This window comes from Ictidomys tridecemlineatus, chromosome 6 (genome assembly GCF_052094955.1).
Source record: "Ictidomys tridecemlineatus isolate mIctTri1 chromosome 6, mIctTri1.hap1, whole genome shotgun sequence".
NCBI lineage: Eukaryota > Metazoa > Chordata > Mammalia > Rodentia > Sciuridae > Ictidomys > Ictidomys tridecemlineatus.
The window spans coordinates 38414678-38439487 of record NC_135482.1 but is presented as its reverse complement, the minus strand read 5'-3'; the positions used below and the strand labels follow the sequence as shown (position 1 = coordinate 38439487).

Sequence of the window (24810 nt, the reverse complement as noted above, 5' to 3'; positions counted from 1 at the left end):
TACTAAGAGGACTTCTGGTGAGCCCCTGATTCCTAATCTTAATTCCGCCTCTGATTTCATACTCAAGATGTGAGCCATTTTTGGTGAAGACAGAAATTTTAATGGTTAAAAAAAAACAGCTGGCAGTACTAGTCAGCAATGGCATATTATTTATTGCATTCTGGGCAGTGTTTTATGATTGATCAGTCGATTGATACATCATCCTAAAATTTATACTTCAGCACAGATAGCATGAAAAGATGCCCCCTATCGCAAATGTGCTAGCTAAGAAAACTATACTAATAAAAGTTTGAACGTTTTTTTAAATGATTGTATTAAAAAAAAAAAAAACCCTAGATGCTCAGAGAGAAGCTTGGGCAGGTAGACTATCTCATTGGGCCACTATGTCATGATATTTAAGAATGCAGACTGGAACCAGACTGGAAGAGAGACAAAGGGGGGTGGGATAAAAAGGAGAAGATAATTAATTACAACAAAGATGATGACAAGGTACTGTCTCAACTCCCAAGAAGACACAGAGGATAGCAAAGGGACATCTGATAATACTAAGAGAAAAGAGCCTCAAATAGCAAACCAAAACTGACTTAAAGCACACAGAAATTGGCTGATGCTGGTAGGGATTTGGGCCATTTGACTAGCCAAGAGTTGTGAGGGACGACGATGGTCACTTTATGACAGGAACACAGCAGTCTAAAACCTGTAAAGTATTCAAATGGTCCAGCCATGGGTCTCTTCCAGGACAGGGCTACAGGAAGCAGAGTGTTGGGAGTAGAATCACACTGAAGAGAGAGTGGCTGGCAATAAAGGTGCAAACAGAGAAGGTCCTAACAAAAGTGGGAGAGGGCACTAGAGCCAAAGTCTGCAAAAGCAACCTACTACACAATTTTTAAATTACACAGACGTAACAGGGACTATTGCTATGTGAAATTAGAAAACTACTTAAGCCAACCTTCCGTTTTTTCAGAAAATTTAATATTACATACTAATAATGATCAAGACAAAATCATCAAGGTTAAGTTCATATAAGCCACAGATATGTGCAGTGTATTTAACTAGACAAGGACTAGTATCAGAGAGGAAGACAAAACAAAAAAGTAGAATCTAAGAAAATGAGCAAAACACATTAACATATAATTTATATAAACATAAATGGCCTATAACAAAATAACAGTATGACCAACCTACTTAGTAATGGGGAACATGTAAATTAAAATGAAAATTAGACATCATTTCATGTGTCTCAGGTTATGCAAAAGTACCAAATATTGGCAAATTTCTCAAATAATGAACTGTCCCATCCACCAACAGGAGTTTCATCTCTGAAATTATTTTAAACATTATTTGGCACTGGATAGTAAAATAGGGTATATGTATATATCTGTAGGACCCAGAAATCCTGCTCCCAAATATAGACCTTAAATAAACTATTACCAATAAGCACAAGGAAACATGCCCATAAACATTTATGACAACATTGTTTGCATCTACAAGACTAAAACCAACTCACATTGATAGTCAAATAAATTTTAAAACTATAGTGCAGTTATAAAATGGCATTCTATAGCTCTAAAATGTTATACATCAAAATGAAAAAATTGTGAAAAATATAAGTGAATATAAGTGAAAGAAGTCACAAAAGAACATCACGTTATTTACATCACATCACATTATTGGCATCACATTATTGGCAACCATGCAATGCTAAACAAAACAGTTTTGGAGATGTATATCCATATGGTTTAAATATCGTGATTTAAACTCAGTAGCCAAGGAAGCAACATTATCTAAGAGTATGCTGACTATCTGGACCTGCCATCCCCGTGGCATGGTGGTGGTTGGGTGATCTCAAAGACAGGAAGTGGGGGGTTGGTAGGCCCTCCATTTCAGATCACTTTGCATAGTAGTTAAGATCATAGTTTCTAGTCAACTTTTCTAGACTCATTTCTCAGCTCTGCTATGGGTGGTTGAGTGACATATACAAGTACTTAACATTTTAGCATTTATTTTCTTTATTTCTGAAATGTAGATAATAATGTGACTTTATTAAAGTAAGCTATTTAGAATGGGTCCTGGAAACAATTATTTTATGACAGTGACCAACTGTGGTATAATTGTTACTTATCAAATAAAGTAAGATTAGTGATGTTCCATTATTCCTATGACCTACAATTCTTCAAAAAATGGTATTTACAAAATTACATCATCATATTAGTATTTTGTGAGGGTTATGCACAACCTGTACAAAATACTGATAGCAAAAAATAAAAACAAGTTTTATATTAGGCTACTTGTTGCAGTAAGAAACACTGATTTTCTAATGAAACTGAAAAGATGTTTTACTTCTTTCTGATGAGGAAAATGTTTATACAGAAAAATATTAAGAATATATTTGGAGTAATTATTTAAAATTGAGAATACAATTTATTAAGTTAAAATTATACATAGGGGTTTCTTTAATTTGCTCTTGATTAATTAGACATTTTTCTTTAGGTACATGACAGATGGAGGGCTTAACCTGTACACTCGGAGTCTGAACCGAATACCAGACACAACTACTTCAAGAGATGTCATTCAGAGAGGTGTTCATGATGTGACCGTGGATGCAGACAGGTAAATCTGTCAGCATATGTGATGGTGAGGAGTGTACGAGGCAGTTTCACAAATAAGGTCACAAGCATTTTACAATAGATACAAAGAAGGCTTTATTTTGACATGATGATCATTTTGGAATTTTTTAAAAACTAAAGTGATTTAGTTTGCAAGATCATTTTGACTATGTGATAGTGAACAATTGTGTTGCTGATGAGAAGACTTATAATTCTAATCTCTATAAAAGCAAAATTATAAACATAGACTTACTTTCTATATTTGAAAGAATGCTGATTCTTCTTTTTTTCTAATGCAGATACCCTCTGATTTACTGGGAAGCTAATTCTATAAGAATTAAAACTTATTTCACATCATTAGATAAAAAGTTTGATGTTTTTCTTGAGGATATTGTTAAAAACATACAACTCTTGCTTTTTGGCCTTTTTCTTTTTTCAAGGACTCACATAGCTTACCTCTCATCCTTGTGGTTTCCCAACTACTTTAGTTAAAGTTCTTTTAAATAATATGAAGCATATTTGAGATTGATTCTTAGCAAATTAGTAAATAAGGCTTTTCAACAATTCACTAATAAGAAAGCTCAAAAGCCAAAAAAAAAAAATCCTCAAGGGTTTTTTTTTTTTTAATTTGTTAGGTATTCTCTCTAAAAGCTATATTACTGAAATGCATTTAGATAATAGCACAAAACCAGCTAGCTGGAATAGCAAGGACTCAAGTTGTTGGTGTTGCTATAGTGAAGGCTGTAGGTTCCCATTTGATAAACTTCTGGTAACAATGTAGATGGGCAATCAAGAATAGCTGAGTAATTCTTACTAGCAGATTGAAAATGCCCCCCCCCACAAAAGAAGAAGGTTTGCAATAGCCAGCTATGGTATATTCTAAGTATTGTGTTGCTTAAAGATGTTCCATGTCAATCCAATACCAACCCCATTTCCTTTTTAACCTAAGAAAAGATCATAAAATAAATTTAATCCTCATGGGCATGTTAGAGACTCCCTAGGAAATTTTATAATATATTCATAACAGTTAAAGTAAAAGGAAACATTTACAAAAGACAGTATATTTTAAGTAGAGCCTTTGAAAAAAACATAAGATTTGTGACACATACCCTGGAGAACCAGAAGGAATTTTGGGAATGGAAGCATAAAGGCCCAAAATATTTTAGCATAAGGAACATTGAATGTGATTCTGCTAGTATACTAGGAATGACCAGAGATAAAGGACTTAGGGAGACATTCTAGGTGTTTGAGCTTACAGATAATAATGAACAATTTTTACTAATTATAATTAGCTTTTTAATTTTTTTCAAAGCAAAAGCATGCAATGGTTGTTATAATCATTGTATTTTTGAATGAATCCTCCCTCTGAAATATAAGATTAATGGAGATGGTTGATACCAAGGCAGGTAGGTTGCTTAGGAAATGATTGTAAAAGTCCACATCCGGCTGTGTGTGGTGGCACATGCCTTTGTCCCAGCAGCTTAGGAGGTTGAGGCAGGACTATCATGAGTTCAAAGCCAGCCTCAGCAACTTAATGAGGCACTTAGCAACTCAGGGAGACCCTGTCTCTAAATAAAATATAAAAAAGGAATGAGGATGTTGCTCAGTGTGAAGCACCCCAGGGGTCAATTCCCAGTACCCCCCCCAAAAAAAAAAGTCCATGTGAAAAGTAGATGAAGATGTAAATGAAAAATGGCAGTGGGAATGGGTCTGGGGACACCCTTTATTCCTAGAGGAACTTGAGTTTGCCTGCCATCAAAGGATACCTCAAAGTGAATGTCTTAAAAGACTTCATTTCTCACCATTCTGGAGGCTAGAAATTTATGGCCACAAGTCAGCAAAGGTGGTTTCTGATGAGAACTTTAGTTTACAGATAGCCAAAAAACATAGTGCATATGACCATCTTAAGTTGGCAGCCCCCTTCTGCTCTAGAGGTTGCTGCCTTTTGGAAGACTTGAGTGTGGTAAAAAAGGCCCAAGGTTGCCAAACCAGTTGAGGTTTCCAGTGAGGCTGGGTCTAGACTTTTGTGTGAAATCTAATTTTTAAATATTGGTAATTCTCCTAACAGATCTATGAGGATAATGAATAAAGATATTATCTTTCTTCAATAGCAAATAATCTATATAAGCAAAGATGCTTATATAAAGCAGGAGACAACATTCTCACTTATAGTTGTGTAAACTACTCATGTCCCTTAAAGCTTCTGACAGAGGTACAGCTGGTAATGATACTGCCTGTTCAGAAAGAAAAATGCACCAGTGAGGAGAAGCTTCCCACCAGGTGCAAGTAACAGTGGTGAAATGATCTGAGCCATATATCCAAGTTTTTGTTGTTGTTGTTTTTGTTTTAATGCAAGAAAGCACAAGTCCAAGGTCAGTTTTCCAGCCTTAGTATCTCTCAGTGGAGCTGGCCTTGGGCCAGCCTAAGGCCTTTTTTGGCAGTAACTAATTAAATCATGTTTAATCACTGTGTGAATTGACACTATGCACAGTAGAAGCACATTTGAATCTCTGATGTGGAATGAGAAAACGAATCCTGAGAGCAAATTTGCCCTTAACATCTTAAGAGTAAATAAAGGAAGCTCAGACATTGGAGAGTCAGAGAGGTCAGCTCTGATGCAAAAACTGAGGAGGGTAAACTGAGCTAGGGTTAACTGATGATGGTTTTGAAATGGAGAGAAGGGGGAATAGGTAACAATGTCAGATTCTGAAGAAATGTAGTTTGGCAACGACTTTCTTATTAGTGACCATATCAATATTAGTTTCAATGAAGTCCTTAAGGAGTGTGCTAGGTTATAAGAGATGAGAAGGAAATAGAAGGTTAAGCACAATGAAAGCAGAGGTGATCTTCACAAAGGTAACAGTAAAGGTGAGGGAAGGTGGCCAGTTGAAAGTGATCACAAGGGATAGGAGGAAAATGACTTTATCACTGGTTTTCTCTGTTTTGTTTGGGGGATGTAAAAATTCCAGCAGGCATTAAGAGAGTGAATTCCTAGACAAAATAATATGATAATTCTTTAAAAAAAATTGGAAAAATCTAGCTAGAAATGATTGGACTGTATAGATTTAACTCTTATACTCCCTTTCCAATTCATATGTTTAAGTCTAACTCTCATTTTGATGATATTTGGAGGTAGATTTTTGAGAGATGATCAGATAATGAAAGCAGAATCCTCCTGATTTAGTACTTTTACAAAAGAGATCCAAGATTGCTCCCTAGCTCCTTCTACCATGTGAGATTACAGCCAAAAGATGGTGGTCTATGAACCAGGAAGTTAAGACCTCACTGGACACCAAATTTGCTGAATCCCTGACTTCTGAGTTCCCAGCCTTCAGAACCATGAGAAATTTCTGTTGTTTGTTTAGAAGCCATCAAGTCTGTGGCAGTTTGTTACAGAGACCTGAACAGACTAAGAAAAGAACTAAAATTGTAAGCACTATGAAGTTAGCTAAGGGGAGAGACCCTTCCCTCTCTGAAACAGAAAGAGTGCTATTATCACTACTTTGGAGGTGTGGGAAAATACCTGGAATTTATAATTCTACTTTCTCTGTAAAGTGAGGAACATATGTGCAGGATAGGATATTGAGAAACTTATCAAAATTTGAAATTAAAAGGTTTTCAGAGAGGCCTTGAAAGCCTCACTAATAGAATAATAGCATTGTTGAGATCTAACTTACATGTAAAAATTTTTCTTGCGTACAATTCAGTGATTTTTAGTGAATTCATAGAGTTGTTCAAGCACTGGTACTGCCACATCCAGATTTACAACTTTCCCCCTTCCCCCAAAGATCTCTCAGTGCCATTTGCCATCTGTCTCCACTTTGACACTCAGCACTAGGCAACCTCTTGAACACCTTCTGTCTTTATGGATTAGGGATATTTCATATGAACGGATTCATATAGTCTTTTGCATATAGTTTCTTAGCACAATGTTTTGAGGTCATATATGTTGTAATATATCTCAGTAGTTGCTTTTTTATTTATTTATTTATTTTTTTTATTGTTGGTCGTTCAAAACCTTACACAGTTCTTAATACATCATATTTCACAGTTTGATTCAAGCGGGTTATGAACTCCCAACTTTACCCCGTATACAGATTGCTGTATCACATCAGTTACCCTTCCATTGATTGACATATTGCCTTTCTAGTGTCTGATGTATTCTGCTGTCAGTCCTATTCTCTACTATCCCCCCTCTCCTCCCCTCCCCTCCCCTTTTCTCTCTCTACCCCTTCTACTGTAAATCATTTCTTCCATTTGTATTATCTTGTCTTACCCCTCCATTACATAGTTTTTGATATATCATATTTCACATTTTGATTCAAGTGGGTTATGCACTCCCATTTTACCCCTTATACAGCTTGCAGAATCACATCAGTTACACTTCCATTGCTTTACATATTGCCATCCTAGTGTCTGTTGTATTCTGCTGCCTTTTCTATCCTCTACTATCCCCCCTCCCCTCCCCTCCCCTCCCCTCTTCTCTCTCTACCCCCCTTACTGTAATTCATTCCTCCCCCTTGTATTATTTTTCCCTTTCCCCTCACTTCCTCTTGTATGTAATTTTGTATAACTCTGAGGGTCTCGTTCCATTTCCATGATTTTTTATTGCTGAATGATAGGTAGGATATACAGCTTTGTGTTTGTTTATCTGTTGGTGAGTTGATGAACAATTGAGTTGTTTCCACTATTTTAACTCTTTTGTTTGATGCTGCTATAAAATTAATGGTGAAGTCTTAAATTCATAGTAAGGAGATCTGTGTTTTGCTTCTCCTTGATGGACGCATTTAGATTGAATATCTAGGTCGTACGACAAATTTGTGTTTAACTTTTTATGAAATGGCCTCTTTTCCAAATTGCTATACCAACTCATTCCCATCATCAGTGCATAATATTTACAGTTTTCATCGTGGTCTACATTTGATAACAGTGGTAGTTTATAGTTTATTTATAGCTTCTTTGTTTAAATGTCTACTTAAACCTTTTGTGCATTTTAATTGATTTGTTTGGCCTCTATTTAGTGAATTTAACAAGTGTTTTAAAATATATTCTGTATGCAAGTTCTTTTACCAAATCATACCAGTTCATAGTTTATCTTTTTGTATTTTTAGTGATATGAAGCACAAAGTTTTAAATTTAGATTGTATACCATTTAGTGCATTTTCTGTGCAAAGCATTCTTCACATAACTCAAGGCTAATAGTTAATACTTGAAACCATAAATTTATAATAGATTTAATCAGTATCTACTTTCTATAGACTTACTCAGGAGCTTGACTATAGGAGTAGAAAAAAAAAAAGTATCTCACTGGATGGATCCTGAATTGGGAATTGAGTGGTTGAATTTAATTAGATGTGCTCCTTAGAGTATATATGAAGTGATTGAAAATTAGGCTTATGCTGAATTGAGATGATTGTGAAGCAGAGCATGCTGTCTGTGAAACAAAAAGAATTCTACAGAAACATTGGGAGTTTAGAAGAATTCCATAGCATGTCTAATAAATGGAAGGGAATGAAAGAGGTTGATTAGCAGAAGAAAGTATTTGCCAGAGAATTAAATAAAAATATGAAGTTTAACATTTCAAAAGTAGCTATTTCCTGAATGATTGGAGCAGTTCCAAGCTATAGCCTGAGCTACTAAGTAGAATGTCACAGAAATCAAAGTTTGTTTGTTCAGGTGATTTATCCAAGTGTCTCTGTGACAACAGAGTCAATTTCAAGTAAGAGGAGACAGCTCCTGGTACCAAATTCTTTATGGAATATAAACAAAATCTCATTAATCATAATCACAATGATACATTGTCCATCAAACTGCTATCTAAACTAAAAGCCTAAATATAATGGCTGCTAACTTCAATTATAATCAATTTAACTCTTCATACTTTTTAAACTGATTTTTATATGTTTAATGATGACATTTTTAAAATAGAAAAGGGTCATATATTATAGAAATTCTTATATTTGAATTATACTACCAGGTGGGTTGGTTTGCTTTATAAAATTATAGTCCAGAATCTGAAGTCATTGTTTATAAAAAGGTTCACAAAAGACAATAAAAACTGTCATAAATTTACATGCCTCTTAGGCATGTAACTATTGAAGGCAGAGTGGTTCTAAACACTTAATCATCTTAAATCTCTAAATCTACAGTTGTTAGCATATGCAGAAAATTTCATTGTTGTTAAAATGGGATCATAATAAAGTCTCCATAAAATCATATGGGGAGTCATGTGTAAGGATGGGAAGACTTTACCATTTTGAAGCCTATTCCAAGCCGGAAAAGTTAAGACAACAGATTCTCCTAAGACCCTAAGCAAATGTCTCAGGAGTCAGATTCATTATGTTTGTCACTAGTATGTGTATGCTCTCATAATTCATTCTATTCTGTGTTGATTTGCTCCAGCTTAATCACAGAATCACTGTGTTCCCATACCTTAAGTACTTCCTTCATTAGCTTACTGACTTTCTATAATAATTAAAAGCAAACACAAAAATGATTAATAGGCTGAGATGGAAGTAAAGTAAATATAATTGCTCCATTTTATCATCAAGTAGTCTGTCTTTTCCCAACATTTCTTTATTCTAAATACAGAGTTCAAGCAAATCATGACAGAAGAAAAAAAAAAACCGCTTTTATTTGATGCCTTCTCGCCATCTTTGACAGGCTTAGGAGCTGGTGCTGGACTTCTCTCCAGTTCTCAGAACTAGCTGACCCCATTGTGAAAAATCTTATAAACTTTCAGTAGTTTTAGGAAATACCACTTATACAGTTGATTCATACCATACAAATATACTGAGAACATACTCCCTACCAAGAACTATGCCCCATCTTGGGGACCCTCTATTCAAGCACATTAGAATAGAGATTGTTAAAATCTAAAATGCCATTGAGATTCAAAGGAGCTTTGAAAACATACATGGAGGTGTTCTTTAAAAGATTGGTCTTAATATTAAATAAATAAAACCAAAACTTAACTTTAACATTATAAAATTCATCTTCCAATAGTGGAGATTGCTCCATTACTCTTATCTATGCAAAAACAAATTTCTCTTTTCTGCTTCCAATGTGATTTAATAAGAAATCTTGTGAAGATGATGGGGAAGAAAAGGAGAAAGGCAAGGATGCTATAATTAAAAATAGCTTTAGTTGCCATCAGTAGTAAGGACCTAGCATGTGTTGGTAACTGTAATAATACTGTATTAATTAAATATATTATAGAACATATCTTTGCAAAATCCCTACAAAGTGAGTTTTAATAGTACTATTTTATAAATAAGGCAGAGTTCTTAGATCAAGTAACTTACCTATTGATAGTGTGTTAATGATTTGAACTCAGATCCTATACTATTACTGTGATTAATAAAATTAATTTAGTTAAAATATTTATGCCTGGATGACATATCTGATTTTGCAAATTAGTTATTTTTTCCCTTTTGTTTGAAACAGATCTATATAATATGAACAGGTTGTTAAACTTTTATACAACTTCAAAAAATTTAGCAATATAATTCAGTGAATAATCATATCCTATTTCTACTAAAGATTACCAATCCATCTAAAACCAAAAAAGAACAATTTTTCACATAGTTTGGAGTTTCTAAATGGTGGCTGGCTTCTTAATATCAGTAAAACAATTTCTCAGTGTTTGTTCTTTTGTGTATTGAGATGTCATTATCTTGAAATGTAATTTTTGTTGAAATAACTTTCTGCAAAGTTCAAATAACAAAAAGTTGGGAGACATGTGGCATATAGATAGAAAATTACTAATAGTACTTAGATGAAGCATAAAACAATCTGGACCTTTAAATTGCATGATTTTCCTCTTTACATCAAGAGCAATAAAACCAAGCAATTCTGTTGGTTAATTTAATTGTTTAAGAAGTTACCTCTATACATGAAGCATTTGCTTTTTTTCTTCAAGAACTAGGGATAAATTCTTTTTGTAATAGGCTAGATAATGGGGTGAGGCATTCATCTTTGGATCATTAAATTGTGAATTCCAGCTAGCAGCTGATAAATTTGTATCTTCCTGTCTCTGACTGCACAGAGTGGGTGACATGGATTTATTTATTAGAGTCATATGTGATCCATTTCTGCTTTTTGGTTTGATTTAATTTATGTTTGAAACGGTTGAAGTTTTTTGCAATGAGCTGAATTTTTTAAGTGTTAACAGAACTTCCATATGTTTTTCTCAGATAAATTATAAATGAAAAGTGTTTAAAAATAAATGAGGGCTTATTTTCTGAATTAAGTAGTTATTTTGCATAAAATTTTCTGTGATTATTCAAAAAAATTCACAGAATATGCAAAAGTTTAAAGGAAAATCTCAAAGAAATCTCTAGTTTTCTCATTCCAAAGACAACCAAGGATATTGTATTAGTATATTTCTTCCTAGGCTTTCCCAACATCTCTATTTACAGGTTGGGTTGTACTATATGTTTGGTATATGTATTAACCAGTTTTTCATTACAGTAATGATATACCTGAGGTGAGTTACTTTATTAGAAAAGAGGTTTATTCAGTTCACAGGTTTTTTTTAAAAAATTTAAATTTGTCTTAATTAGTTACACATGATGTTAGAATGCACTTTGATACATCATGTACAATGGAGTATAATATCTCATTCTTCTGGTTGTACATAATATAGAATCACACTGGTTTATAGTTATATATGTACATATGGTAATAATGTCTGATTTATTCTGCTACCCTTCCTACTCCTATACAGCCTCCCTTCTCTTCACTCCCCTCTACGTAATCTAAAGTAACACTGTTCTTCCCTAGCCCCCTTCATTGTAAATTAGCATCTGCATATCAGAGAAAGAATTCAGCTTTCAGGGGATTGACATATTTCCCTTAGCATGATATTCTCCAACTCCATCCATTTACTGGCAAATTCCATAATTTCATTTTTCTTTAGGGCTAAGTAATATTCCATGATATATATATATAAACATTTTTTAATCCATTCATCTGTTGAAGGACACCTAGTTTGGTTCCATAGTTTATCTATTGTGAATTGAGCTGCTATAAACTTTGATGTGGCTGCATCACTGTGATTTGCTGATTTTAAGTCCTTTAGTGTATAAACGGAGAAGTGGGATCACTGGGTCAAATGGTGGTTCCATTCCAAGTTTTCTGAAGAATCTCCATACTGTCTTCCATAATGATGGCACCAATTTGCAATTTCACCAGAAGTGTTTGAGTGTCTTTTTCCCTATATCCTCACCAACATTTATTGTTTGTATTCTTGATAATTGCCATTCTGACTGGAGTGAGATGAAATCATAGAGTAGTTTTAATTTGCATTTTTCTAACTACTAAAGATGTTGAACAATTTTTCATATAGTTGTTGATTGATTATATTTCTTCTCCTGTGAAGTGTCTGTTCAGTTCCTTGGCCCACTTATTCATTGGGTTATTTGTTTTTTAGATGTTAAGTTTTTTGAATTCTTTAAATATCATGGAGATATGCTCTATCCGAGATGCGTGTGGTAAAGATTTTCCCCCATTCTGTAGGCTCTCTCTGCATGTTATTGTTTCCTTTGCTGCGAAGAAGCTTTATATCTTGAATCCGTCTCATTTATTGATTCTTTTTTATTAATTTTTTTTAATTTATATGTGACAGCAGAATGCATTACAATTCATATTCCACATATAGAGCACAGTTTTTCATATATCTGGTTGTATACAAAGTATATTCACACCAATTCGTGTCTTCATACATGTACTTTAGAAAATAGTGATCATCACATTCCACCATCATTTCTAACCCCCTGCCCCCTCCCTTCTCAGCCCACCCCTGTACCCTATCTAGAGTTCATCTATTCCTCCCATGCTCCCCCTCCCCACCCCACTATGAATCAGCCTCCTTATATCAGAGAAAACATTCAGCATTTGTTTTTTGGGAAGATTAGCTAACTTCACTTAGCATTATCTTCTCCAACTCCATCCATTTACCTGAAAATGCTATGATTTTATTCTCTTTCATTGCTGAGTAATATTCCATTGTGTATGTATGCCACAATTTTTTAATCCATTCATCTACTGAAGGGCATCTAGGTTGATTTTACTTCTTATGCTTTAGTTTTGAAGGTTCAAGTGCAGGGTACTTGCGTCAGCCCAGTTCTGGTGAGAGCCCTCTCAGCTGCATCACATTGTAGTAGTGATATGCAGGATCAAGTGATCACATCTTGACATAGGAAGCCAGAGCCCTGGGGGAGGCCAGACCCTGTCTGTTATAACAACCTTTTCCTGTGAATTACCAATGGGTCACAAGAGAACTACTACATTAATCTCTCTCAGGGAAGCAGAGTTGAAGGTTGAATGTAGGGTAATTAAATGAAGTCTGTATAATAAATGTTGAGATTCACAGTTTTTTTTCCCCTGCTTGGATCCTATACCTGGCAATTAGGTTTGAGTCCTCCTAAGTAGGACCATCATTTACCCACTACTCTTCCAATATTTCTGACATGTGCTCACTGAGTACAAGTTCATAGATCACTTTAAGCAGTATACATTTGGAGAAAATAAAGTGTTGGGAGACAGTCTTTATTATGATTGGTTATGAAAGTGAGGTTGATAGTTTGAATTCCCAACTTCTCATTTCATCTAGATCACTGGGTATGTATATGACTCTGGAAAGTTTTCTGTAGCCTCATTTTATACTAAAAACAAGTGAATGAAATAGTAATTTCCAGATATAATAATAGGCTGATTGAATCATGACAGAACATCATATTAAAAAGTTGCCTACAACCAAAAAAGTATGGATTGTTTGCATAGTTGAGAAACCCATAGTTCACTCTGAATTTGGACCTGGTTGGATATAACAATACCTGGTTTCCTCTCTCATGGCATGGCTGTGGTATTTTCAATAGAGAGGCATGATTCCTTTCTCATAACTCTCTTTACAACACAATTCAAGATTCAAATCCAGTAGGGAGAAGAAGTTTGTGTAAGGACTCTAAGAGTCCCTTGGTCTAAACAGTCCAGAGCCAACTACCAAAGCCCAAGAAACATCTTGAATGCCCAAGTCCATACTTACCTGTTGACATGCTGTATCTGTGGAAGTACTGGTGCACTCTGTCTCCACTCCCTTCTCCTTTTGTTCCAAACCTAGGCTTTCTGGCTTCTGGTTCACAGGTTTACCTCTTTATTGCCTTGCCTGATGTCACAGTTTACACTTCAAAAATACTGAATTATTTGTTACTGTTGCACAACACCCCCAGACCTATTCTGTGACTTTGGTCATGCCTGGAATCCCATACTCAAGCTAGAATACTAATTGCTTTTCTTCATAACTCCTGCTTATCCTTCAAAGACTCACTGCAGGTGTTACCAATTGTGAACTGTCCTCAAAGTCTCTTATGAGGCTCAGTATCCTTTCTCTGTGCATTAGGTGTATGTTAGTTTGATAAATTTAAAACATTATTTTAAGAACTTGTGAGTCTGTCACTTCCAGAAACCTATGGCATATCCAAGGACAAGAACTATATTGTATTCACAGTAATGTCTCCAGAGTCTACAGTTCTTGTCACAAAATATACACCTGTTGTTCTGAAACCCCATTTCATCATGTTCATTCTTGTTTTATAATTGCTCTCCACATTATTCTCAAAGTACTTATTCCATGTCTTATCCGACTTTATAGTATTAGCATCTAGCTTATAGTCTGAGACACTGTAGTACCAATTAAATATTTGTTTAAATGCATGAATGGTTGAAATACTTTCTTTGGTAGAACATAGATATAGAAAGAAGCATGTGGGGTGTTAACATTTGAAGGCAATATAGGAAACAGCTTAAGTATGAAACTCTTTCAAAATTGTATCACCCAGAATAGTGCTACTTGTTTTGTTTACTTAAGAATTTTTATGTTCAAAGTTATAGCCCCAGATATTTCTAAGGTTTCCAGCATTGTTGTTTTTTTTAACCTTGATCAAAAGATTCAAACACAAACTTAAATAGCAAAATATGATAGAATATCAGATGGCAATTTTCTTTAAAACTTCTTGTTTCAGTATCATAGGATTCTATCTAAAGCAGCAAGTATTTTCCCTGAGGTTAGAAGATTTGTAGCATAAAACCACAGATTTCTAAAATTTGATGTATGTATAATTTATATTACTATTTCAGAAAAAACTCTGCTACAATTATGGATGTAGGATATTCCTCATTAATATTTTATATTTTTATTAATATTTTACTGTTTCATATTAATTGTATGAAACCAGAAAAGTTACTAAAAAGCTCTTTTGTACCACTAAAAATATGGAGGCTGAAAGTTAACTTCCAATAATTTGATTATGAAATTGGAACTGAACCCAGTTTGATTCTTATTTAGGTTATGGGTCAGCAAACATTCTCTGCATAAGACCAGATATAAATATTAAATGTTTCACCTCTCAAGAGGCAAAATCGAGATAGTGTCTATATATTTAGATAACAAGAGAAAACAAATTGCCATCATTTTTAAAAAACTATTTGAAAGTATGAAAACCATTCTTAGCTCACAGAATCTACATTTTGGATTTGGTGCACAGCCATAGTTTGCTGAGTTCTGTTCTAGATGCTACATTATTCATGGTATTAGTTTGCTAAGGTTGTTATAAATATAAATAAGTGCTACATATTGGGTGGCTTAAGCAACAGAAGCTTTTTGTCCCACACTTCTGGATGCTGGAAGTCAGAAATCCAGGTATCGGTAGGGTTGTTTCCTTCTGAGGCCTCTGAGGAAAGTAATTTGTCCCAGGACACTTTTCTTGCCTTGTAGATGACAGTTTTTTTTTTTTTCTCTATGTCGTCATATTATCTTTCCCTGTTTCTATGTCCATATTTCTCCTTTTTTGTAATACTAGTCATGTTGGATTAGAATCTACCCTAATGGGCTCACTTCAGCTTGATGAGCTGTGTAAAGACCTCACCTCCAAGTCAGGTCACATGCCGAAGTGCTGGGGGTTAGGATTTCAGTGTACAAACTTGGGGCAGTGTATCATGCAATCCATAACCTTCTCACCACCACTGTCAGAAGTTCAAGTAATAATTATGAGAGTTTCACCTCACTTTTTCCATCATTCTAATTTAAAGCCATAGCTTCTCTCACCAACCCTGCACCACAATAATAGCATATCGAACTATACTGAGACAGTGGAAAGATTACCCTCTGAGACCTGTTGCCTCCACCTTACAAAACACTCAGACAGTAACATGCAGTAGTGTCAGTCATATACCTAGCAATAAGGCAGTGATGTTTAGAAAAATCAAATGATAAGGAAAAATACTAATTTTGAACATATGCCTGACAAATATTTTGTCTTTTTTTAAACATCTTAACTCTCTGATTCCCTAAATAGATCAAGAAGATTCCTACACAAATAACACCCACTTGTGTCCAAGCAGCACTCAACACTGTAGGATGAAGCTGTCACCTGAAATCCCCAGCTGTGAACATGTTTTGATGTTAGGAATTGTCAAGCCTTCTGTAACTAGAACTGTCACAGCTTGCAGAATTGATGTGCCACAGAGTCTCACATCCAGGGCACAAGAATTCTGAAGATGTCTTTTTATTATTTTTAAATGAAAAGACAGTGCACAGTTCTTAGGTATATAGACTTAGATGTATAGCTTAGTTACCTGAAACTGCCATTGGAAGATTTAGCTCACAGCTAACAGTATTGAAAGAAAAGTGCTTTAAAACAAAGCCTAATATTACCTCTCAATTTTATTAGTCTGCCCTTGATCCATCCTTTATTTTCATGACTGATAACATTTTTATCAGTAAGGAGAAGCTTCACATTTTGGCATTTTTCATTCCATATTGATATCCACTTCATAATCCCAAACCTACTTTAATAGGACTTTTATAAAGAATATATATATATGATGACATACAAAAAAACATGTCATACAGTGCCAGGCACAATTCTTTTGTTTTCATAAAAGAAAGTGATAGAAAGTAGTTAATCTTTGGAAACTCTTACTTCTTATTATGGTTTAAATATAAGGTTTTCCTCCAAAGCTGGTGTGTGAGACAATACAAGAAGAACTTCAGAGATGAAATGATCATATTATGAGAGCAATAACCTAAATTAATGGTTTAACCCACTGACATGGATTACTGGGAGTAACTCTATAGGGTATGACTAGAGGAGGTAGGACACTGGGGGCATGACTTTAGAGTATAGTTTTTTTTTTTTTTTTCCTGGTGAGCAGAGTTCTCTCTCTGCTTCCTGATTGCCATGTCCTGAGCTGTTTTCCTCCACCATGAGATTCTGCTTCATCTCAAGCCCAGAGCAATGGAGTCAGCCATCTATGGACTGAGACCTCTGAAGCCAAGAATGAAATAAACTTTTTCTCCTCTAATTGTTTTTGTCAGGTCTTTTGCTTCCAGCAATGAAAGAGCTAACTAAAACACTCCTTTATAGCCCATGCTTGTAATCCCAATGGCTTGGGTGGATGAGGCAGGAGAATCATGAGTTCAAAGCCAGCCTCAGCAAAAGCGAGGTGTTAAGCAACTCAGTGAGACCCTGTCTCTAAATAAAATACAAAATAGGGCTGGGGATGTGGCTCAGTGGTCCGGTGCTCCTGAGTTCAATCCCTGGTAACCCCCCCACACCCACACAAAAAAAAACTTTGCAAAATAAAGGGGAGAGGAGTATGAGGTTTCTTTAATTAGAGACTGCCTAGAAACCAGCACTGATCTTACATCTATAATGGAACTGTCTGTAAAGAGACTGTGGTAGAAGTGGTTAGGTCATCCTGCCCATAAGAGGAGGTTCCAGACATTCTTTGCATGGTAAGAGATAGCTACTCCCTTCCCTACATAGGGCAACCCAGAAAGAAAGGTGACTTTTTGTATTTTATTTAGAGACAGGATCTCAATGAGTTAGTTGCTTAGCACCTCGCTGAATTGCTGAGGCTGGCTTTGAACTCATGATCCTCTGGCCTCTACCTCCTCAACTGCTGGGATTACAGGCATGGGCTACTGTGCCTGGCACCAAAAGGTGATTTTATTTGCTGAAATAACTACAAGATAAATTCTGTGCCAAATGCTTTATGTTCAAAACAGAGGATATTGTGTTCTGCCTTTTGCAAACAAGGCAACTGAAGCATGGAGAATAAATATGCTCACCATACTAAATGTGTTTTGTTCATATTTTAATATCTTATGAACCAGCTCTCCTCCTTCCACCCATTCTGTTGACAATAGAATCTCAAGTTGTAGCCACATGGATATTCTTGAACCTGACATTTCAGATCAGAATAGTTTGAGAAAAGGGTGTAGTCAATATATTTTTAAAACTTAAAAGTTTCTCTCTCATAGCAGGTATTTATGTGATGTGGGTCAATATATAAAGTATAAAAAGTACAAAGGGCCAGTAGAAAGCAGAAAATAGAGGATCACATCCCTTAACAAGGGAACCACAGGAGCAGGACAAGCATCCTTCTCTCATTTTCTAAAGATCAATAGAAACCCTTTGTAAAGATTAAGTTGTCTGTGTGATATAGAGAGTGAGCCTTAAATTAACTTTTCAGTGTTTTGTATCTTAAAACCTGCTTTAAAATAAATTTCACCTACATAAATGTTCCCTGGATTAATGGCTTAATCACGCACTTTGAAGAGATTCTTTTCTTACCATTTTTATTCCATTGTTATTGTAATGATAGGAACTCATTAACCCAGTGGGTGTCGGTATTGATTATGATTGTCAGATTTTTCTTTTTCACATTATAGTTGAGTTCCTACCTAAAATAAATTATAACTCTTGATTGGTTGCTACATTTCTCCAAGATATTTGACCAACTACTAATGGTGAGATAATGGTGTTCAAATTGATACTCATGGTCACAGGGGACTCTATACCTTTGCTCCCACTCTGATGCTGTGTTTTTCAGAATACAAGTGTTCGTGTAGTCATCAATACAGAATTAATCATGAAAGTCAAGTGCACGCTGCAGGTAAAATCAGCATCATCTAATTATCTCAACTTGTTTGTCTTATGGCTTTATTTAGCTGAGCACATCCATCTGATAACAAATAGGCTAATTCAAAATTCTATCAACTGCAAGTAATTTAGGTATTGTAATGTGGACTCTGGTGTGTTTTAGAGATTTTTATCCATGTCATAAGCTAGCAGTTAGGAAGAAAAAGGGCAGTAAGACAGGAAAGAGTGAAGCTAGCACATTATCTTTTAGGAGAAAAATCTATCAGGCTATTTGAGTCTTTATTTAATGTGTATGAACAATACTCAGTTACTTATATTATTATAATATATCTAATATCTTATGAATTCTATGGTATTTACAGGAAATTAGGAGAGAGTGAAGTTGTTTTTTCAGACTCATAGGATTGATCATTTCCTGAAAGCATTTCTACTAGTAAGAGTTAATGGACAACTTGTGTCTTTATTCTCCTCAATATTTATCTCCTCAATATTCTTTCTACATGGAAATGAAATGAGATTTCTCCTTTTTCTGAGAGAAGGAGAAAGGGCATAGGGTTGCCAGTTGTCACCTGGAAGTCTAGAGTCCTCATTCCCAAGTCCTCCATAGTCACCTCTCCCTTTTCTTTTGGAAGCCAAGCTTTGTATTTCTGCCTCTGCCCACATCACAAAGATAATCTTTTTTTTTCTAAAATTCCATACTTTCTGAAGACACCATTGTTACTTAGATCATACCCCAGGTGCTTTTTAATATACTGCATTCCCTGTGGTATGTGTGTTCTCAAAAATAAATATATATGGGCTAATTAATTATTTTAACTTAATTATTTTACCAAACTAATGACCTGTTTTGAAAATATTTGTGGGCATGTTTCCAAAAAAGCTTCTTCAGAGCAGTTAAGCAGTTTTCCATAGTAAATGTTAGCTTGAGGGTTGCAAGTTATATATTGCATATTTTAATGTTTTGTTTTAGACAGGCTGTGTGTGATTAGTCTCCTGTTAAACAAAAATCACAGGCAATATAACTCTCCCACAGTTAGATTTTTCTAGAAAATATGTAACTGACAAATTGAGTTGTCACATGGATAAGATTTTTAAGACAAAAAGTCATTCCTGTTATTCGTATGCCCACCAATACATAGTTCTATCAATCTTTTTAAAGCACACCTTTTCATACCTCCCACAAACCTGAAATCCTTACACTAGACATCTTAGGATTCAAAATTCATTGTTAGCTAAATAATTGCCTCTATTAGTCCCTCCTCCTCCTTCTCCTCCTCCTCTTTTTTCTTAGTTGTTGTTACTAGGGATTAAACAGAGGGGCACTTCATCACTGAGCTACATCCCAAGTCCTTTTCTATTTTTTATTTTGAGATACAATCTCACTAAGTTGCTGAGCCCTAAGTTGTTGAGGCTGGCCTCAAACTTGCAATTCTTTGGCCTCAGCCTCTGGAAACCTGCCTCTCTGCTGGGACAATGCAGTCCTTCCCTATATCCTTCTAATCCTGGGCCTAGAGGGGTTAAATGTCCATTTTTACTCCCCCGCTCTTCCTTAAAATCTGCCTGTGCTGAAGCCCCCACTGTCACTTTAGACCACCTGCCACTCCTTTTCTTTGGGGTCACTCTAGGAACCTCAGTACTTTCTCCCTGGCCTATGCATGGTTTAATTCCTCTGGTCGCTCTCAAACGTCACCTTGTCATAATTCATTATGGCATCTTCGTCCCCATACACCTTCATGTAGCCTAGCTTCTCAGGACACCCATGTTCTTGCCCACTTTCTACCTCAGCCACATTCTCCCACTGCCACACCCGAGAAATTGTCATACTAAAATACTCTATCCTCTTCACTCAAACAGTTTTGACTCTCAGGCTTTCTAACTTCGTCTCTTTTTCTAGTGTGCTCCTGTTATCATCCCCAATCCAAAAAATATCATCTGACCAGTACCCTAGCTGTTGCCTCATTTCTTCTTGTACAAGTTAGATTCTATGATCCATCACAAGAATTCAAAATTGCCTTCATGGGATACTCTTACTCATCCACTCCTTTCTCCCTTTGCTTATTTTACTACCCAAACCTCAACTTCATAATCCCAATATCCTCATCTCCCCTGTTCCTTCTTGGCTGAATGTTTCTGGGGGAAAACTTACAACAGCACTCAAACTGATTTCATAGTAACTTGATGACAAGGAATCTCAAGTGAATAACTAGTGTGTCCCCAAATCCCCAAATTTCCCTGGCTATTCATTCTTCCTCTCTCTTAACAGGTAATTTGGAGCTCTTTCTCTTCGAACTTCCCAATCCTCCTTCCTATTCTCAGTTAGCATGCTTACCATTTCCCTGATAAAATGGAAACAATCCAAATATGTCTTATCACCCAACTACCTCCCTGCTTACACCTTACACTTGGTAGGAGTTACTGTGGAGTTACTGTGGACACACTGTCTCAGCTTCTATATGAGGCTTATCACTCCAGTTAAGTGCTGGATCCCATCCTATTTCTGTGCTTAGAAAAGCACAAGTTATCTGTAAGATGTCTTGCATTCAAAAAAAAAATATTTTGGGGTCCTCTAGGTCACTTCCATCAACACATTGAAGTTTCCCTTTCACTATAAATAAAATAAACACTAAAGCTTCCCCCCTTTTCATTTTATATTGTCCTCAAGCCACTGCCCTCTTCCTCTGCTCTCCTTTACACTAAAGCTCTTGAAACTTTTTTTTAAAAAATTCTCTTGCTGATACCAATTCCTCTCTTCCTTTTGCTCTTGAGTCCACTCCATTCAGTCTATTATTAGTCACTCTTCCAAACCTGTTCTTTAGATAATTAGCAATGGCATCCATTGCTAAATCCAGTGATTAATTCTCACTGCTCATCAAATATATTTATAAGCACTATTTAATGTGATCAATGACTTTAGTTTTCTGAGACTCTTTTTTTTTAATTTTCAATTTTGAATTTATTTTATTTTGGCCCCTTGGGAAATCACTTATGATATTTGAATAAGAAAGTTAAATGATCAAAGTTCACTTGAGGAAGAGTCCTCTCCATAGACCAAGAAGTAGAGAACAGTCCTGCAAAAGGAATTTTAATTGCCAAAGAGATGGGTTCTAATCAACATGAGCAGGATAGTGGCCCTGTAAAGGGAAAGGAAGGAAGGTATAGGCCATTTGTATTTTTATAATTTAGAAATACTTGTGACTGATTTGATATCAAGGTGAGAGTAATGAAAGTTCTTATTTTTAGTAATAAGAAATAACTGTCTAAATATCAGTGGCTTTTATAATACCAAGCACTTATTTGTTCACAATACATGGCGCAACTGTGCTTTTGCGGCTGTGACTTGACTTTACTTGTCCCTTCATTCCTAGGTCCAGACTAAAGGGGACATCTCTGTCTGGGATATCTCTTCTTGAGATAGAGGGGGAAAGCAGAAGAGTCAGTAGAAACTTGCACTGACCCTTAAAGGTTGTCGCATAGTGCTCGCATTCCATTGGCCGAAAAGTACATCACCTGGCCAAGGTCAAAATCAGTGTGATAGACCTGTATAATCATGTAAGAAGAAGATGGGTAGAATACTTGTGAATAGCAATATAGTTCCTTAGAGTGGCAGTTCTCCGTGGTTTCTGTCTCCTAGAGTGATTGTGAATGTGATGGGCAGAACAAGAGCTCTAGAAGAAAGAATGAGATTGTGAAGAAGGACAACGGGTTCCATAAGAAACATGTTGTGTATGGGATGAATGTCCAGGAGATGTCAGGAAGACATTTGAAATAGAAACGGGGACTTAGGGAAAAAGTTAGCTGAGGATTTTGAATAGATCCAAGAACAGATCATTTAGCAATGCTTATGTTTTGGCAAAGGTGGTTAATAAGATGTAAATATAGGAAATAGTAGTTAGTTCATGAATACAAATGTTGAGTAAAATATAATGTGATAAAAACATGCAGTGTGATCTACTGTTAAGTTATCTAGACTTATTCAGCATTGGGTTCCAAGTTGTATGGATTCATCAAAGAGATAATATGGCATAATCTCAGGGCTCCAAGAACTGGTCTTACTTTCTTGCCTAGCCATTTTGTACCTTTTAGGTAAGATGAAGCAAATTATTTCATTTTTAGCTTCAAGTCTATTTCCTTCTCTGCAAAATTAGTAAACAATAGCATTTACCCTTTCAACAATTCAGTAAGGATAAATGCTATTGTTAAAATGAGACTATGCCTGGAAAACGTTCAGAGAGTTCCTGGTTCATTTTAGATCCAATTGGTAAAAGTAGTATTTGCTAACAATTGCATAAAAGAAAACATTACTTCTGACTTGTTTACTTTTGCTTTAAGTCTAAGCTTTTTTTGAAGGACATGGTCTTTATTTACTGGTGTTAAAAATTCTACAGACAACAAAGAATGTCTGGGATGTACATTATTAGCCAATTATAGGAAAATGCAAATAAGATTAAATTTAATTTTGGAATGTATGCAACACTTTATTAATAACATACTAATTTCTAGATTCATTATGTCCAAATGCTCAGTTCTTGATTCTTGTAAGAATATGGCTGGCAGCAGGCCTATGTATTGCTACTGGTAATATTAGACTAGTTAAATTATGAAAGGCTATTTGGACCATGTTAATTCTATTTACCTTCCACCTCTTAAAATTTTATGCTCAATAAGGAATCACATGGTAATGAACATCGTTTTTAAAAGGATTAATTATTGTGGAGGAACCATTCCATTTGGTTTGAAGAAATAAATGAAGGCAAACCATGGAAGTTGCCTAGAATTTGGAACCTGGAAAGAAATATCTATTCAACTGCCAGCAGTTCTGCAGCCCACTTGTGGCCCAGATTCACTATGTATTTGGTTCTTTCCTCTGTTTCCATTTCTGTCTATTGAGAAACGTCATTGTCTGCATGTTGGGACTCCAGTGGTTTTACTGGCCCTTCTTCATACTAATTAAAAAATAACAAAACAAAAAAAACCTTAGGGGCTAAGGATATGGCTCAAGTAGTAGCATACTCCCCTGGCATGTGTGAGGCACTGGGTTCGACCCTCAGCATCACATAAAAATAAAATAAAGATATTGTGTCCACCTAAAAAGCTAAAAAAATAAAATAAATATTAAAAAAAACTTCAATGAAGATTTCCTTTGTGACTTCAACACTTTTTCCTACTTTTGAATTAACTGCCTATAATGTCTTAAAAGCTGACAATGAAACAATTTGAATTCTAAAGCCTGTAGCCCATATTGCTCTTTTATGTTACCTTGTGGTTTTCCGTCAAGTGGTATTTGGTGTTTGTTTTCTTTAAGCATCACCATCCATTTATTAAGCTACGGGGCTAATTAAAACCCAGACTTCCATATGAGGCTTACAGATGTTGTTGAATTATAAAAATTAGCTTCAGGTCTGGCAGTGATTTTCTAAAAATAGTTCTGTTCATCTCACTGAAATTGAGGATTTCTTTGCTAAGCTGCCAAGACACATAAATCTTCTAGGAGAGCTGATTTTGTAACAGACTTTGACATGTATGAGCTAATTCTAGAAATCAGACTTCTAGAAGAAAACCAATAGCCTCAGAGAGGATTAACAATTATGTTGGTGTCCATATGTGTATTCAGTTCTGTATGGCACAGAGAAGTTTGGAAGACACTTGACATGTTAGGAAAAACCCAAAAGTATATGGATGTTACCAAAGTAACTTCCTGAGAGTTGCAATGCAAAGGAAAAATGGGTGTTGAGAGGTGAGTGGCCATCTGAAGAGAATTTCATGCTCAATTTTATATTGTTTGACTTTTTAAAAATCTGACCACTTCCATGTTAGTGGGTGTTTAACATAGTAATGGTCAAGATAACTATCATTATAAAATGCAAGGTCTCTTCTTGTCTTTTTCTAGAAATAATAATTTATAAAATTCTAGTAGTAAAGTGAATTCTTTTTTAAAAAATTTTTCATATACATATGTCATGAATGCTTTAGAATTAAGGTGTCCTGCTAATTATTTTTACTACTTTATAGATACTTTACATGTAATTAAAGATATGTTTATTCTAGTTTTATACATAAATTCCTATTTTAGTTCGTTTTTTCCATTGTTGTGACCAAAAGACCTGATAAGAACAATTAGAGGAGAAAAAGTTTATTTTGGCTCATGGTTTCAGAGGTTTCAGTCCATAGTTGGCCAACTCCATAGTTCTGGGTCTGATGTGAGGCAGAACTTCATGGCAGAAGAGCATAGCAGAGAACATGGCCATGAGAACATAGCA

At 35.3% G+C, this 24810-nt stretch overlaps 1 protein-coding gene across 8 annotated transcripts in view; it reads left to right on the top strand.

Annotated features, from left to right (window-relative positions):
* The window catches only part of Nav3 (neuron navigator 3), a 781792-nt gene that overhangs the window by 642494 nt on the left and 114488 nt on the right, over positions 1-24810 (top strand). For all 8 annotated transcript variants that reach the window (XM_040280283.2, XM_040280282.2, XM_040280278.2 and 5 more), the window contains one exon: positions 2491-2610. In XM_040280283.2, the coding sequence (XP_040136217.2) occupies positions 2491-2610 (120 nt within the window). The remainder of the gene's footprint in view (positions 1-2490; positions 2611-24810) is intronic.